This window comes from Rhineura floridana, chromosome 19, assembly GCF_030035675.1.
Source record: "Rhineura floridana isolate rRhiFlo1 chromosome 19, rRhiFlo1.hap2, whole genome shotgun sequence".
In the NCBI taxonomy this organism is placed as follows: Eukaryota; Metazoa; Chordata; class Lepidosauria; order Squamata; family Rhineuridae; genus Rhineura; species Rhineura floridana.
This window is the reverse complement of record NC_084498.1, coordinates 6422640-6440833: the sequence shown is the minus strand read 5'-3', so window position 1 is coordinate 6440833 and position 18194 is coordinate 6422640. Positions and strand designations below refer to the sequence as shown.

The following is an 18194-nucleotide window of genomic DNA, read 5'->3' as shown; positions in this document are numbered from 1 at the left end:
AGCAGTTCACTAAGGCCTGCTGCCTCCACATGGTCAACTATGTCTTTTGATTGGGCCTGCTTGTGCTTGACTTGTGAATTAAGCCCTGCTAATGAACGTTGGGTGGCAGTAGTCTTTGCTGAACTGTACCATCGTTTTGCTATTCCATGTCTCAAGAAAAAAAACCCAGCATAACCACGGTGCTTAGTGGCTTGCTTTGTAAATAGCAACATAAAAAGGCGTTGGAAAAAGCAGACAGAATTTGATTGCTTATACCTGTTAGTGTCAGTCTGGACCCATTTTAACAGGGCGGAGAAAGATCCTGATGCTGTTTGATAGGCAGAAATTTTAAAAAATGTACGGAGTGTATCTAGTTTAATCTTTTGAAGTGCCTGATAGGCCATATGGATGTGCAGTTAAACACACTTTTAGTGCTTGAACAGGTTAAGTTGAGATCCAGCCAGGAAGGGATCAGCAAAACGTGGAGATGTGGTACTGGATCCAGCTTCTCAGTTTGGTGTGATCTTTATTGGGATTTCATTTTATTGACTTGCTTGAAAAAGGCTGTATTGAAAGCACTTGGGAAGGGGTTAGGAGAATTCCAAAATCTGGAAGTTCTCATGCAGAATAGTCTATGCTGTCCACCAAACGTACAGCTGTGCAATCTCTGCTCTTTTCAGTGGAGGTCATACAGCATCTGTGCTTGATGGGTTGTACCTGGTGTTTTTTAGAAATAGTGCAAATATCAAGAAGTGCTTCCTTATCTTCACACTGGGCATTTGGACATTCAGTTACACTCAAACGTCATCTCTAGACATAAGCTAGCAAGGTAACTGATCTTTATGGGTCACGGGGTTGGGAGGGAGACCTAGCTGGGCAATTTACTCAGCCAAACATTTTATAGCAGAACTGTTCATTTTGAAGTTCTTACACTTGGGGGAAAATAATACTTAACATTCCAAAAAGCGCTGGCACTTAACAAAACAGCAACAACCAATCAGTGAGGCAGCATAAAAATTACTGGCTTTGGGGGTAGCTTTCTTCATACAGAAACATTGTCATGTTTTGGAATGTTCTTTATATCTAAAGGCCTGCTAGAAGGTGTAAAGAATTTTGTGGGTTTTAAAAAAAATACCTAATTTTCCATCTTAATGATTTTGTGTGTTGTACAGCAGTATAATTTTTTCACTTATTTATTTCATCAGTAGCTATGGTTTGTACAATGTACAATGGTTTCATTTTAAAAAATAAACTTTAAAATCGCAATACAAAATGCTGTGTGATTGCTCTTTTTGATTAAGGACTAATTAGTTGATTCAAAAGTCTGTTAATTTTTCTAAGCCTTAGAGAAGGGCTATATCTCAGTGGTTAGAACTCATGATTTGCATACAGAATGTCCTAGGTTCAACCTCTGGCATGTGGGGCTGGGAAAGACCCCTGCCTTGAATCGCTGTAAAGCTGCTCTCACTCAGTAGACAATACTAAGCTAGTTGCGGTGGTCTGACTGCGTAAGACATATTCCCACATTTTCAGCACTTTTTAGTTCTTAGTAAGTGGCATGTATCCTAGTGGGACTTCTGACTAAAAAGGCTTAGGATCTCAGCTTGTTCATTATGGGAATGTTTCCTATGTCAACACACAGAGGTCCCAGTTTCCTTAACGGTTGGCTGTTATTGCTTGCCCAAAGATTAACATAAAGGGGATTCATTAAAATGCGTGGCTTCACAATACAAGAGATAATTATTCCACTGCAGTTTGGAGAAGCTCTTCATAACCAGGAGCCAGAACTACCAGCCTTAAGGCCCATGCTCAGGTGCTTCCAGCACCATCCTGTGAGAGGCTTGTGCTTACTATTTTGCTTCTTCAGAAGCAGCAAATAGCACTTTGCTACTGGAGGAAAGACAAAATGGAGCTTCCTGTCCCACAGCAGATGCTCCCTTGTTGTAGACCACCAGGTTACAAACCCACAGCTGAAAACGGACCTCCTAAACTCAAGTGCTGAATTAGATTAAAGTGTAAAACCAGTGATGTTATTGTGCTTTACTGCACATTTATATGGGAAGACGTGACTGAAGGGTTTTTTTGGGGGGGAGGGAATTGTGTGCTAGAATGCTTGGAAGTTTTTCCATCCAAGATCCTGGCATTACTACATCCAAAGTCTAGTTGCATTTCATTTACCAAGATGAAGCCTTCTATATGGGCATTTATACTAGAAATGTGTAAGCTTTCAGTTTTGGTATGAGCATGTCATTTCCACTTAGTTTTATACCCTTTTGCACATTTGCAGCTGAATTCCTGCTGTGGCTGCTGGGTTAGGGAGAGACTACAACTCAGAGGTAGAGCACAAGCCTTCTAGGCAGAAGTTCCTGATGTTTGATCCCCAGTTAAAGGGGGAAGACCGCCAGAGAGCAGCTGCCAGTCAAAGTAGACAAGAGTGGGCTTAAGTAGGCTGAGGCCAAGTCATCTGTAGGTTGGTGGTGCATGTGTCTCAAAGACTCATGGCACCTTGGCAGGCTGACAAGTCTATTGCGGTAAAAGCTGTTGTGGACTTAGAAACTTCAATAAATTCTGTATCCTTTGGTGTGCCCCACTGCAAAGAGACTTAAGGCTGTTTCAAGAGTCTTGTGGCACAAACTTATTTTGACGTCCAGAGCACCCCTCATTGCACCAAGGCTGCTGGTGGTGGGACAATATATTTATTTAAGGGATTGATGCAAACATATCTCTGGGTAGTTTACAACAAGAATTTCCAATAAAATATTACCAACAAAAGCACTGACCAAATTCATCACACATGGCAGAAACAAAATAAATGGTGGCATTCTTAGTCCCATCTTTTTATGATGTTCTGCTCTAGGCCAACCATAGTCCTGTTCAGGCAGAGATTTTTTTTGTAACGAGTCCAGCAGTTTGCAAAAACCTTCCCCCACAGACCACTTGAAAATTGCTGAGTCTTGGTGGACCACTTAAGCATTTTTCTACCTGTTGTAGCCACTGAAATGGGCTGTGCTAGATATATTTTTAATTGCGTGTTTTATTGCTGCTTTTTCCCTTATGCTGCATTTTATTGTATTGCAATTTGCACCCTATAGAATTCAAATTGTAATATAATGAAATACAATCTAAGAAAGAAAAGAAGCAAAATAAATACATAAAATTAAAAATATATTTAATGTGCACATGCCCCGGGACACCTGAATGAAGCTCCTGGACCACAGTTTGGGAACCTCTGATTTAGCCTATATTCCTTTTTTTACTTTATCTGCTGCAGTTCCCTGTGGGCTGCATCGCACCAAGACGTAGCTGGGAGGAGGCCCGTTGAAAACAATGGACTTCCAAGTTAGCCGGCGCCGAGTCCCTCTGTGTGAATGGGCGGTCTGTGACCCTTCAGATGTTGGACTCCAATTTCCATCAGACCCAGCCAGCATGGCCAATGGTTAAGCATGACGGGAACTGTAGGCCAGCAACCTGTGGCGACCCCAAGGTTTGGGGATGGGAAGGAGGCGCACCGTCTGTTTTTACTCTGTGTGGGCTTTCCCCCCACCCTTGCAGTGGCCATGCATTCCGCGGCTGGCTTTTAATAACGAGGCACCCTGCGCGAGGATTTTATACAAATAAAACACACACACACCCTTCCCTCAGCCCTGCCCCGACCGCCCTTTCCTTGCACTGGCTGAGGTGGCAACGGCGAAAAGGGGGAGGGAAGGCAGGCGGGAAGAAAGGCGGGGCGGCGGCGTGGGCCGCCTCCGGCAGGGCCGGGCTAAGAGGCTTCCCTGGGCTGGTCTGGCTGGTCTGGGCCTGACGGGGCAGGCAGAGCCGACGGGCGACGAGCGGGCTGGCGGCTGGTTCCCTCTCGCCCCCCGCCTCAGGTGCCTGATGGCCGCCGACGTGTTCATGCGGCTCGGCCAGTTCCCCGGGCTGGAGGCGCCCTCGTCGTCTGTGGCGTCCCTCTCGCGGCGGGCGGCGGCGGCGGTCGAGGACTCCTCGTCGGAGGACAGCGAGGACGAGGCAGAGAGCGCTCCGTCGGCCGCGGGGGCGCCGTGCGGGCGTTGTGGCGCGGGCCCCGGCGGCGGGCGTCGTCGTGCGAGCGACGGAGCGGGGCCGGAGGCGGCGGCTGGGGGCAAGCGGGCCGCCGGCGCGCCTCAGATCATCCACTCGGGCCACTTCATGGTGTCGTCGCCGCACAGCGAGCACCCGCCCAAGAAGGGCTACGACTTCGACACCGTCAACGAGCAGACCTGCCAGACCTACCGCTTCGGCCCGGCGGGCGCCGAGGACGGCGGAGGGTTGGCGGGCGATGGTGGCGGGCGCCTTAACATCGACGCCTCGCTCACCAAGCTCTTCGAGTGCATGACCCTGGCCTACAGGTAGCGACTGCTGAGGAGAAGGAAGGGGAGGGGTGGTTTGGGGGTGCGGTGGGGTGGGGGTGGCTCCTCGTGGGGAGTATTTGGGGGGGAGTGGGCGTGTCTCCTCTTAAGGGGATATTTTTTTGGCATCCTCATAACCATCGCTATTACGACAAATGTTTCATCGAGTTGGACTAAGCCCCCCCCGCCTGTTTTGTTTTGTTACTGGTGCTCATCGCCTGTTCAGGTTTCTAGTCCCTAAGGCTGCAGGGCATAAATAGGCCTAACTGAAAAGAAAGGGGCTTACTTCTAAGTAGACATGCTAGAATGACACTGTAAGCATGTGGGGTGTTGTGTGTTGAGGTTTAACCAAATATCTTCAACCAGCTGAAATGCACCTTCTATCAGCCTTTCCCAACCAGTGTGCCTCCAGATGTTGGACCACAACTCCCATCTTCCTGACCATTGGCAATGCTGGCTGAGGCTGATGGGAGTTATGGTCCAACAACATCTGGAGGCACACTGGTTGGGAAAATCTAGCTTATCATAAGACGTGCAAAGAAGTGTTACTATGTAAACTGCTTGATTATTTTCCTCATGCTCTGCCTTCCTCTATGTGCTAATCGGTCACAAACAGTAGTGACACTTGAAATCCTTGTTATCACCTCATTCGCGTGGCGTGAGGAAGACCTGCCAATTATCTTGGGCTCTGGCAAGGTCCTGCTCAGAAAAAAGTCCTGATGCTGTGCCCCCTTCTGCTGCACCATTGATTATTACTATTATTGCTTTAAAAAAAAAAAAACCAGCAAGAATTTGGAGCGTGAACACTCCACACAAAGCCCATATGAGGTAGAATTATCCTTACAACAACCCTGTGATATAAGTTAGCAGTACTTTGAGTGATGAGAGGCAAAAGGGAAGGGGGACTGTTAATGAAATTCTTAAGCTCTACCTGAACTCTCCAATTCCTCAAGCCAAATAGTGTGTGTGTGTGTGTGTGTGTGTGTTTTCTTTGAGAGAGATATTGGGTGGATATTTGGAATAGAAAAAATGTATTTCATTGATTATTGATGGTGTTTTTTGAAATCTTCTAAATTAGGATCAGAACATATCCAGGCTCCCCTTTACTATACTCACAACAACCCTATGATGTAGGTTAGCAGTACTCAAGTGATGCTGGATGGGAAGATGAGGGGACTTCATAATAAAATGCAGAAGCACCACCCCCTGACTTTTCCCCATTTTAGTCAGACAATCTGTTCCCCCACCCAATGAAGCCTTCAAACAGTTATAGCTGGAGGTGTCAGCATAAAAGGTATGAGCCTTTGTGAGAGAATACTGAATAGATATTTGGCATGGGATGACATCATTTTGGTTACTGATGATATTTGTTTCAAAATCTCTCCCTCAATCTTTAAAACCTACTCTTTCGCTAATAGACCAATAAGATCTAGGGTCCGAAATACAACCTAGAGATTGGAATACATTGTGGGACAACCATCTGTTTAAATCTGTTTCTAGTTATGTAAAAGAACATTCATTAAAACTGGTACATCGTTGGTGTCGCACACCTGTCCAAATTTCACACATGTTCTCAGCAGTCTCTCCACTCTGTTAGAGGAGCTGTGGGAAGACTGGAACCTACTTTCATATGTGGTGGGAATGTGAACGAGTACAAGAATTTTGGTCGTTGGTTTATAATGAAATGTTAATATCTCAAGAGCATTTTGCATTTTCCCCAAAACTGTTGTTACTAAATGTTTTTGATAAGACACATACAAAATTGCTCTCTAAAGAACTTATCTACATGACCTTGGCAGCAAAGATGACTATTGCATCGCAATGGAAAACAGCAAAAAAATCTCAATTGAACATTGGTATAACGCCCTCTGGAATATTGCCATAACGGAAAAGCTTACACATGAACTGAAATTAAGACTAGGAAAAGAAACACCGGACTCTTTTTATATAGTTTGGCATTCATTTATTGAACATACTACTGAAGAATCATTTGTTCATCACCCATCCATAGAAGCCTGGCAGATTTGGAAAAGTGTTTAGTTGTAATAGTTATTACATGGAAAGGTAAAATGGTCCATTTTCTGGTTAGCTGGACAGCGTACTGAATTAGTTTTTGGGATATGTATTCTGAGAGATTTTGTTCCCTTGTTTATTTTTGTTAAATTTGGTTCATATCTGCTTGCATTGGTATCTGATTGTAAAAAATAAGAAATCTTGATACTATATGGAGAGCAGGTGCCTGCAGAGAAAACAAAGTTTATAAAAAAAACCCTCTCCCTCCAAAGAATCAGAGCATGCTTGCTGCACTCACCTATTTTCATGACAACCCTAGCAGTGGTTGAATGACGGAGTGGGGAAGGCGGCAGGGGGGCTTTCATAAAATCCATGAGCCTCTCTCTCACACATGTGCAAGATTTTAGCCAAACAAGCCGCTAAAAACAGCAGGGGATGTCATAAAACGGGGCAGGGACCTTCTGTCCTCCCCCATTAATTCAAAGTCATAACAGTGAGGCTTATGGCTGAGTAAGGATTTGAATTCAAGCCTGAGTATAAGGCTGTAATTAACTATGGGGATGCACGAGAGAAGTGGAGGCAGGAAGAATTCTCTGAAGGCTTGTGAGATGGACAAATGAGAATTGCTTTAGTGGAGGAGGAGACTTTAAAAAATAAAATCCTGTACCCGTGTTGCAAAGACTGTGAGGTTCTGTCTCCTCCTGTACAGTAGCAGTGTAGAAGTATTCAACATTTGCTTGGGCGTAACCACCAAATACCAAAAGTAGCTAACTGCAAATCTTCTTTGCAGAATAATCTATAAAAGTATGTTTATGGTGGAAAATCTTAGGCTACTTCAAGTCAGCAATTTGCTTGGGTCTGCCCCCCCCCCTTTGCCAGTTGCAAGAAAAGATTGTGCTTCATCTTTACTGTGCTATTTGCTTGAGAAATGGTTAGAAAGTAGACGTTGATTCTTTTAATAAAGAGAAAGAAGCGTTAAAAGCTATATTGATAGATATACTGCCTCGAACTCTTAAGAGGAATGAAAACAATTGCTGGGATTTTCAGTTACAGGCTGTTTTTTTAAAACTGTAGTCTTTTCTTGGATGATTCTGTTGAGATCTCCTGGTCTTGCCTTAGGAACATAAATTGCACAGTGTCATAATGTGAATTTGTGCTAAGCAGATTAGATTTGTTAACAAATGTAGAAACCTCCCCTACTGGATTAGACCAAGGCCTAACTTTTCCAGCGTTCTGTGTCCCACAGTGGCCAACCAGATGCTAACACACTACCGTGACCCAAAATGTTTATACCTTAAAGCACAATTTTAAAAAGTCTGCCATTAAGCTATCTGTTTCAGAAGTTTGGGCTGGACTGCTGGCGATTAGTCTGTAAAGCAAGGTGTGGAAAAGGCCAACCAGAATAATGAAGGGACTGGAACAGCTTCCTTGCGAGGAAGCTGAATGTGGGAGATTCAGGACAAGACAAAAATAAATACTTCACACATTGAATAGTTAAACTCTGGAATTTGCTTCCATGAGATGTGGTGATGGCCACCACCTTAAATGGCTTTAAAAGGGACTAGACAAATTCATGAAGGATGTCATGATGACTGTAAATGCTACAAGACAGGGATGTTGCACTTACGCCTTGCTTGTGGGCTTCGCAGAGACATCTGACTGGCCACTGGGTAACAGGATGCTGGACTAGGTAGGCCTTAGATCTGATCCAGCAGGACTGCTGTTATGTTCAGTTTGTAGACAGTGAATTCTAAAGTAAGCTTCTTCTCAGTAATGCCAAAACACATTGTGTAGGGTGGGCTATTAAGCCACTGCTGATTTTCATTGTGAACATGGCTGATTTTTCAGGAAAGAAACTACTGTTTGAGGCCAGGGATGGGTGGCGATGTTCCATTTTTCTAAGCTAATAACAGTACACAAATTGTGGGCCATGTGCAATGCACTTGCTAAATTTAATCCACTAAAATAATGTTATTTTCTACCTGTACAATACTAGAAAGTATTGTAAAAACATTTTCTTCTCTTTGCCTCCATTGTCTAAAGACCAAAGTATAACTATGACGAGGTCAAAGATTAATTTTAACTGTGACTGGTTGAGATTAGGTAATACCTGTAGATTTGCACTATCTCAAAATGCTTCACAATAAGTGAGTTAAAACCTGCAGGCTATTTCATAAAGGATTCTATCAACCTCAAAGTGATCAAAATCTTGAATACATAGGAATTGTATAACTACTTCCTTTCCTTCTGTGGAGGAGATAAATTTGGGGAGAGGCTGCTAAAGGCAAAAAGTAATGTTCAAGTGACACAAAATATTCTTTTTTTCCTGCTGTTAAATGTGGTCTCTTCTTGTTTTTAACATGGGTATATAAATATTGCTTGTGATGTTTTTAGCTCTTCTTAGACTTCACTTTGCTGCAAATTATATCCTGAGACAGATTAAGGCGGCAGCATAGTAAAGTGAGCAATATTTTTTTTGTTGAACCAGTTGCGTGCTTTGCCGCATAGCACCATTGGAAGTTAGCTTATCTGTTAAGGAGACTTTGCTTAAGATAAATGCATGGCCAATTGCTATATTTTAGGAAAGAGGTTAACATTGGCATTAATTAGTGTAAGCCCTCTGAATCCTGTTTGCTGACGTTGCCCAGAGTAGAATTACAAGAAAAACTAGCGTTGCTAAATTTCAAGTCAAAATGATGCATGAAATTATTTTTTATGATTATCATTGTTGATTTCAGTGATGTAAGTTTTCCAGAAGAATTGAATTGGAAACATTTCTGAAAATAAATTCCTTGCAAATTGAGGTAATCTGCATTGGAAAGTTTTCTGGTGCCCTACAGAGTGATCTAATTGTTGGTTTTACTTGAATTGGGTAAACAAAACAAAAAATATTGAAACTTCTGAATTTGCCTAATTTTGTATTTGCAGTTGGTATCCATTTGTTGTTACTAATGAATATACAAAACAGAAAAATAAAACACTAGAACGTTTTCTGTAGAAAATTCTCCCTGCAAGTCACTGGTTGATTTGTATATCATTATACATGGCACTTCACAGAGTGGCCCAAATAGGCTGCAACCTAACTTTCAATGATCTATTGAATTTTATATAGTCTCTTGCAGCAAAAACAAGTTTTTGGCACCTTAAAGAGTATGGTATGTTCGAAGGCAGGCATGGAAACCTTTAACCCTCCAGATGTTGCTGAACTATAACTCCCATCAGCCTTAGCAATCATAGCCAATAGCAAGGGATGATGAGAGCTGTGCAGCAACATTTGGAGGCCTGGAAGGTTCCTCACACCTGGTCAGAGGGACATGAAATTCAGACCTCACAGTTTACAATTCCTTCCTGCTTCCCACAATCATATTTATATAACCTCTTTTTAGTTTACTATTAATTTTTATTATCTTTTAAACATTTTGTTTTTATTGATAATTTTAATATTTCTTGTAAACCACTTAAAGCTTTTCTTACAATCAAGGAGTATATAATTTTTGTTAAATATGTATGTGTGTATATATGTATACCTTTGACTCAGGATAGCACTTCATGCATCTGATTCAGTGAACTATAGTCCATAAAAGCCTATGCTGTGATAAATTTGTTAGGAAAGACCCTTTGCTGTTGCAGTGCCTTGGTGTTCCAGGAAATTAGGAAATAGGTAAAATAGAACATTTTAATTGGATTAACATTTTCTTAGTAAAAAAAATAAGTTAATCTTTTGTGTGTATTCTTTTATCCATTGACTGTAGTTAAAGGTATCACCATATAACATGTGCAGAACAAGGGACATTTTTTTCTCCCCTTTCCCCCAATTACACTTTTATTTAGGAATAAATTGTTCAGTGCTAGAATGGTCCATGACTCTGCAAGCACTCTTGATACGTTGTCATGCCAAGTAATTGCTGTCTATGGAAGCTTCAGTGTTACACTTATGCTTATATGATTGTTTTTTGCCCAAGTTCCAAGGAAGTTGCTTTCAAACCTGAATCCTGTACTTAAATAAAATATATAAACAGCACTAAAATATCTCAATTTTTTCATTAGGTGGAAGCAAGTCCAATCTATTGGGCCTTCGAAGTTCTGGTCCTCGGTCTTTAAAGGTGAAGTCAAGGACTGGGACTTCTAAGGTCCTGTACACTAGATTTGTTTCCATCTAATGAAAACTATTCTCTGTATGAAAGCTCTGTAGGATAGCCTTGTAAGCAGCTGGCCACTTGGGGCAAATAAGAATTCCTTTCAGGTAATCAGGTAGGGAAGTATTGCAAAGATTGATTCTGTCTCTGTTCCTTTTCCTTCTAGTTAATAAATGACTAGCATTTTGAAGATGTGGGATGGTGAGACTAGAAACATTTTGTGCGGACTTGTAATTTTTGTGTACTTATTTTCAAGGCTGTTGTAGGGGTTTTGAATGCAGCTTGAGGCTAGTTAGTTGATCAACAAGAAGTCTCTTCTTTTTACGTTTTATAAATGCAATTTAGGAACAAGGCAGGCTTTGGTATGCTGCTTCTTTTACACTGTAAAAGCAGCAGCTTACCAAAGTCAGGCCTGTACATGTTATCATGTGGGGATTCTGCAGTAGAAAAGCAAGGACAATGGGTCTCTGGGAAACTGGCCATTGGATCATAGAGTCTGTTATCTCCCTCTAGCCAAGGTGACACTGTCAAAAGTGACCAACACTTTTCCTGGCTGATTAGCTGGCTTATTTGTAACAGATTAATCTGTCATTAATGAACAAAGCAATAACTCCTGAAGTGAGTGGAGCTTTTCACAAGAAGTTGTTTGGGAAGCAGCCTAAAAGAGTTGCAGAGCATTTTCTTTGTATTGTGAATATTAAAAAAAGGAAAGTATTTATGATGATGATAGAATGCAGCAGATCTAGCTGAATGGAAAGAAATTTGACTGTACTGATCATAGTACATATTTAGGATGTGTGTGTGATGAATTTATCATTGAACGTCACAGTGGTCTGAGTGCATTAGTTCAAGTCATAGTATTCCAAACAGGCATCAGGCTTCATAGAATCATAGAATAGTAGAGTTGGAAGGAGCCTATAAGGCCAACCCTCTGTTCAATGCAGGAATCCAAATCACAGCATTCTCAACAGATGGCTGTCGAGCTGCCTCTTGAATGCCTCCAGTGTCTGAGAGCCCACTACCTCTCTAGGTAATTGGTTCCATTGTCGTATGGCTCTAACAGTTAGGAAGTTTTTCCTGATGTCCAGTCGAAATCTGGCTTCCTGCTTGTTGCATTTCTTTTGTTTACAGGACATTATCCATCTCTCTACAAACAGCTCAGAGCAAAATATGTGGGTTCTTGTGTAGTCTAGCTATGGGTCAGGCCCAGATCTCTGCTCCTAAAGAGCTAGAACTGTGGACTTGTTTATAGTGCTTGAAATGGACACACATTTGTTTCTAGGGTTTAGGGTACAAGAATGAGCAAAAGTGAGCAAGAAGAAATGGTTGTATATTTCAGAAAGATTAAATTATGTTAAAACAGTAGGAATTGTGTCCTCCTATAAGTGCAGTTCATCAGTGGGCTAATCCTTCTAGAAACAACGCAGAATCTCATTCAGAGATCTTCATGGACATCCATCTATTGAAGATGCTTTTTAGGTACAAAAGGTCCTGCTTAGGACAGGGAGTTGCACTGAGTGATCAGTTTAGATCCTATCTGGGATGAAGTGGTATGGCCAACTTCACGCTTGACTTTCTTTTTTTCTGCAACCCACAAATTCAGACAGTCTGAATGTGAGATTTCAGTCTGCAGACTCTAGGCACCTTGCACCCCAATCCCATGCTTGTTTACTTGAAAGCAAATCCTGCTGAGCTTAATGGGACTGAATCCCTGGTATAGGAATGCAGTAAACTTTTAAGCAGTATCCTTCCTGTGGATGAAATGACTCCTTGAAAAAGAACAAGTTGCGTAACACAAGAATCACAACTTTGTTTATTGAAGCTGTTCCATAAACTGTAATGGACATGTTTTCTTCTTATGTACCTTGTGATCTAACTATTGTTCCAGAACCCATCTGTTTTCACGCTGCAGTGAGAGTCCATTTTATACTGTAATGTGTGTTTCATGCACTTGAACACCTGGGAAGTTTGATAAAATGGGGAAGGGAGGAATTGTCTCTCTGGTGTGTTTATACTTGGGATGGTTCAGTATAGTGTAGGATTTTAAAGGCATTCTAATTTTAATGCATTCCTTAAATTGTTGAGTGCATTTTCACATGCTATTTTTGCCAATCTTCCAACTCCCATCAGGCCCAACCAACCAATATTTAGGGGTGGTGGCAGTTGTAGTCTGACAGCATTGGGAGGGCACCAGGTTGAGAGAGACTGGTTTCTGTGATCTTCCATGATCCCCGGTATTTTCTGCTGGTAGGTTCCAGGATTTACCATGAGAAGTGCTCTTGCTGTGGATTCATTTGCACTTGTCCCACAGCAAATCAATCCCTGGAGCATTTTAAGTCCCTGAATGGACTTCTGGCAAGAGTTTTAAAAAGCTCCACGAAGTGCTCAGCACCCAGGGATGTACCTGAACACGTTTCCATCAGTCAATCTTTTTGGGAAAGCTGGAGGCTCCAATAAGGGATTGCAGCCATTGCTTCTCTGCTGCCAGCTGTCCTGGCCATGTGATGAAGGCAGTCCAGATGTCCTTGCATTAGGCAAATACAGGGCCCCGTGCATTTTGACTGGCCTCAATAATCAAAATAAATTGGTACTTGCCACTGGGCCGGGGGGGGGGGCAGAGTCATGTTTCAGCTGTTGAAGGGCAGTGCAAGTGTGGGGACGAGTCTCCCTTCTCCCCAGCTTTGAGCTGGTTGTGGTCATGCCCTGTTGTGCCTGGCTTGGAAGGGGCTCAGAGTAAGGGTGCATTGGCTTGCTGGTATGAGGAGGGGTGTGACTGTGGTGAGTAAATTTGTGAAGACCTGGCAAAATGGAGTGCCAGAGTATTCAGGCTGCCCTTTTCCAGCTGTTGGATCTTACCTTGACAAGGACGAGGGAGAATGTGACTCTTGTTTCTGGCCCCTGCCTACTATGGGGGACTGGGAGGCTTTGGCCCAGTTGCATGTCCTTAGCTCCAGGTGCGTCCCGGGTAGAATGGACAGCGGGGTTTGGGTTGCCTTGCAGCCAAAGCAGGTGTTGGTCAGGAATCTGATCAGGGAGTCTCTTCCTCCCTATGCTGCTGAAGATTTGAAGCATCTGGCTATATATCACACCCCGCCCCACACACTAATCAAGGACCCCATAACGCACATGCTTCGTTTTAAAATCCCATAAGAGTTGTTTTTGCAAAAGGACACCATTTGGATTTTATGTTCTCCCACTACATAAACATGCCAAGGCTCCAGTTAGAGGGCTTCTGCTTTACAGAGTTCTCTCTAACCAGGCTAAGTCTGGGCTGCTGTGGCAAATGTAGTGCCGCCTAATGAGATTGTTAAATGTGGAAACCTGAAGTAATAGGTAACTGGAGGAGTGATGTGGAAAATTCTTCTACTTACAGAACAAAGTAGTGGGGGAGGGGTGGGACTGTAGATTTTTCCATCTTCTGACTCCTGGGATCAGTCTGTTTGACAGGTTTTTGGTTTCAACTGAGCCTTCCTCAAACCATTCTGTACAGTAATTTTCTGAAACTTTTCAGAGAGGTAGCCATACAGTAAATACTCAGCCTTGTGGTACCCTCAAGACTATTTCCTAATAATTCTGTTGGCCTTTCAGGTGCCATAACATTGTAAGTGTGCCAAAGTAAACACATATACCAGGGAGTAAGCCCCATTGAACACAGAGAGGTTAACTCCTGAGAAAACATGCATAGGTTAGTGCTGTATTCTGCAGCTCAGAAGGTTCATTTATGTCAAATGTTAAATATGAATCCAGCTCAGGAGTATCGTTGTGGCTGGTCTTTTTCAGTTCTGTTGCAAAACAATTTCTTTTCCTTTTCTTTGTTTATAATTTATTTCAGTTGCCATGCAGTGCGCGTTGTTTGAGTTCTGCATGGTGGACAAAAACACACACACTGATTTGGGCTTTTCTGGATTGTTCTGAGTTCTGTGCTTTCCACATCCAAATTTTGTATTTGATAACAATTATGCAGACAGGGTACATTTCCAGATCTTTGCTGTGTTTCCCTGTGTTGAGGTTTTTGTAATGTTTCCTTTCCGGTTCTAGTGGGCCTGTCTTGCTAGCAATTGGGGAAGAGGAGTTGTAACACCAAGAAAATTGGTGTTGCTAAAACATGGAAAGGGGCAAGAGAATAGAGCCAGGACTGCAAAGCATACTGTGGAAACCTTGCTGAGTGGAGCAGTCCTGGTTTCTGAGAACTGAACATCACTTCCAGTTTCTAAGCACTTGGCAGAAACTGCATGTTTTCAGGATGTCTCCCGCCTGCCCCTCGCACCCAGCCTTGCAGATACGTTTCTACTGTTTTATTTAATTTTTCATTGCATTCTATCCCACCCTTCCTGCCAGAAGCTCACGGCAGCATCATACATTGCTGCCCTCACCCCATTTTATCCCCCCAACAACCCAGTGAGCTGGAGAATGACTGGCCCAATATTATTCACTGAGTTTCATGGGTGAGTACGGATTTGAACCCGGAGCTTCATAGTCCAAGCCTGGCATTCTGGCCACTGTAGTATGATGCCTACTCCTCATTCTCCTATATCCCTCCTGTATGCACTTCCTCCCCAGTCACTGTTGAGGTTGCCTGTCCCAACTCTAATTCTGTGGGAAGGATGGAACTGTAGGGCTATGGCTGTTGCACAAGCTATGCTAGAAAAGGTCTTCAGTCTTCAAGGTTGCACAAAACGACCCACCTAGCTCTGTATAGTGATCTAGGGCTCTGCCGGCTATCTAAGTGGCTGGGACTGCAGGGTTGGTGGGTAGCCAATGAAGAGGGAGAAGCTGGTGCAAACTGCCCCATGGCTGTTCACCAAGGGGCTGCACTACATGCTCATTTTTAAGCTTGTAAAGCAAGATCCTGCAGCAGTTACTGGATTTTCTGTGCGTACTTTTTGTAGATGTAAGATGCTGTAGGGTCCTATATATCAGAATGGCGCAATTAGGTAATTTGAGACTCTGGACTCGATAGTCTTACTGGTGTGCCCCTTTTTAGACTGTACTTCATCTCCTCCAAAATGAGATCAGCCAGCCCTGCTGACTTTGGGGACCTTCCTGCTCAGTCTGCCAAGTGAAGTCCTGGATTTTTGCCGCAAAATCTGGCCCTGGTGATACTGTTGGGCTTGCCCTGCAGCTACTATGTTCTATTTTGCATTGCTAGGGCTGTTATAAGTGCTTTCTTTCCTGCTTGTGAAATACTTTTCTCAACAAATTTTTGGATTTCCTTCTGGGAGGAGGGTCAGTAAGCCTTGGCACATCCCTTCTTGCAGCTACACAGATGTTTACTATTAGAATTGGAATAAGAATCATTTGACTGCTATTGCTGTGTGTTTTTATAACATGATATATTTCTTATGTATACAAAACCACGAGCCCAATTTTAGGCAAAGGAGAAGAAAACTTTAGCTAAACCCTTGCTTGTAACATACAATTCTAAGATGGCCCCTGCTTCCCATGGTTCTTGTAAGAACTGGTATGAATAGAAACACATATGCTGCCCAATCCAAAGATTTTTAATATAATAATTTGTTAACCAGCCTCACACAGCAACCCCACTGATTATTGTTCTTGCATTGTGCCCTGAGCTCCTGCTGGGAGGAAGGGCGGGATATAAATCAAATAATAAATAAATAAATGGTGGTGGTGGTTAAAGGTTTGCCTTGTGACAGCCTCTCATTTGTTCACTCATGCATCTGTGCCAATTTGCATAGCTTCCTGTTCTTAACCGTGAGTGGTTAGAGAAACAGACTGCAATGGGTGTAGGATCAGATATTTAACATTTAAATATCTGCATCTGTTCTCAGTTGGAATTATTTGCGAAAGGCAGAACTGCCTGCTCTCTCTTACAATGGCAGAAGAGTGTTGCTATTGATATTCTATTTGTGGATTGTGCTGCTACCAAAGTAAGCAAAGGCAAAAAGTTCACAATAATAAATGGACTGGGTCCTTAGCATTAGGTCAACAAAGGCTGAAAAGTCTCCAGTGCATTCTTGGAGAAATACTTGTTTAAACATATCAATCTCTGTGTATAAATAACACAAAACGTCTGTAATTAGATGTTAAATCTCTTCCCCCCCCCCCCGTCCTATGTGTATTCAGACCTTGACTTGCTGCTCATCACTTGCAAAATTCATCTTGCAGTTATTTGTAAAGGATCTCATCCCCCCCCCATTTTATCTCTTACAAAGCTTATCTTTGACCACAGTTTGGGGGGGAAATGGGGTTCCAGATGCACAATTACATGTGTAGACATTAATCTAAAATCCCATAGTGGGGAAGCAGCTGATGCCAGGGAGGAAAGCCAAGTTCTTCCAACTTGCCAGCTGCTCCCCAGCTCAGTCATTGTGGGGCCTGTGGCCCTCCAAATGTTGTTGGGCTTCAACTCCCATCAGTCTCAACCGGTATGACCAGTGCTCAGGGAAGTAAGCTGGAGCACCAAAGATTCCCAACCCCTGATATAATGTGTAGTTTGGCTCTCAGCCTCATTCTTGTTCAAGATTTGCCGTGGTCTCTCAGCAGTCCTGTGCTAACAAACCAAATCTGCACCTTGAAGCCCCCGCCACTTACTTCCTGTTTTGCTCTAGACGAGGCTAGAACCAACATCTTTTCAAAAGCACCCATGTTTCCACACCAAAAGGTGGCTGATTACCCTGGAGGCTTATAAAACTCACCGTCTCTCTGCAAATGCGCATGGGGAAATTTGGGCTTATAATCCTTTTACATGCCCTTCACTCAGCAGACAAGCGAACAGTTTAGCTCATTTCATCGGGCTTGCCAGAGGTGTGGATGTTTGCAGCTTGACTCCATGACTGCTCTTTCTGGCTGCCTGTGAGCCAGTCACAGGCACAAGGGGTCTGACTGCACTCCTTTCACTGACACTCGCCACATTATAGGATAATTAAGTGCCACTTGATAAGGCAATCTGCTCTGATGTGCTAAATGGGGCAGCACTTGACTTCTCATCGCTCTGTTGTGTCCCACTGACTGAAGAATTCCTCCAGGTTGGAGATTTTGACGTCTAATAAGGCCGCTTTGATGTTCCACTTGGAGCTGCTATTATACTGCCAAGGGCAGAAGTGTTTCTGAGCATTCACATGTCTTCTATAGATGAGCGCAAGCCTTGAACCTGGTTTCAACCACTCACCGTATGCTTGATAAGGAGAGCATTGGCCTTGACAGATCTACCTGCCTCATATTCCTGTTTCCAAACACCTTTGTATCACTTATTTATTTATTTAAGCAATATATTGTTGTTATATGCCTTCAAGTCGATTACGACTTATGGCGATCCTATGAATCTTTTTTGGATGTATTCATAGGGTTTTCATGGTAAAAGGTATTCAGAGGTGGTTTAGCATTGCCTTCCTCTAAGCCTACAGCACCCGGTATTCCCAGGCAATCTCCCATCCAAGTACTAACCAGGCCTGACCTTGTAAGCAATAAATAGACCACTCATAATTATTTGACCTCATTATATTCTTTGTACTTATACTCTTTATAAGTACACACTCTGAAAAAGAGAAATAAAAAACCCTATATAAACACTACATTACTTAAAAACATATGTTCAACCAATTCATTAAACCAGTGTAAACAAGGTTGTACTTCATCACCAAATGATATCATTCCAAAAATTAATGAAAAGTTACAATTTCTTAACAAATTGATCTTCATTTATAGAATTTTCCTGAGCCTGAATATAATGGGTAAA

General features: G+C 42.8%; 1 protein-coding gene across 2 annotated transcripts in view; it reads left to right on the top strand.

Annotated features, from left to right (window-relative positions):
* The first annotated feature begins 3609 nt into the window (after positions 1-3609).
* MLXIP (MLX interacting protein) overlaps positions 3610-18194 on the top strand; it is a 76024-nt gene continuing 61439 nt past the window's right edge. Inside the window, exon 1 of one of the 2 annotated variants that reach the window (XM_061603432.1) lies at positions 3610-4346. In XM_061603432.1, the coding sequence (XP_061459416.1) occupies positions 3856-4346 (491 nt within the window). In that variant the 5' untranslated portion in view covers positions 3610-3855. The remainder of the gene's footprint in view (positions 4347-18194) is intronic. The other variant, XM_061603431.1, reaches the window with a different exon arrangement.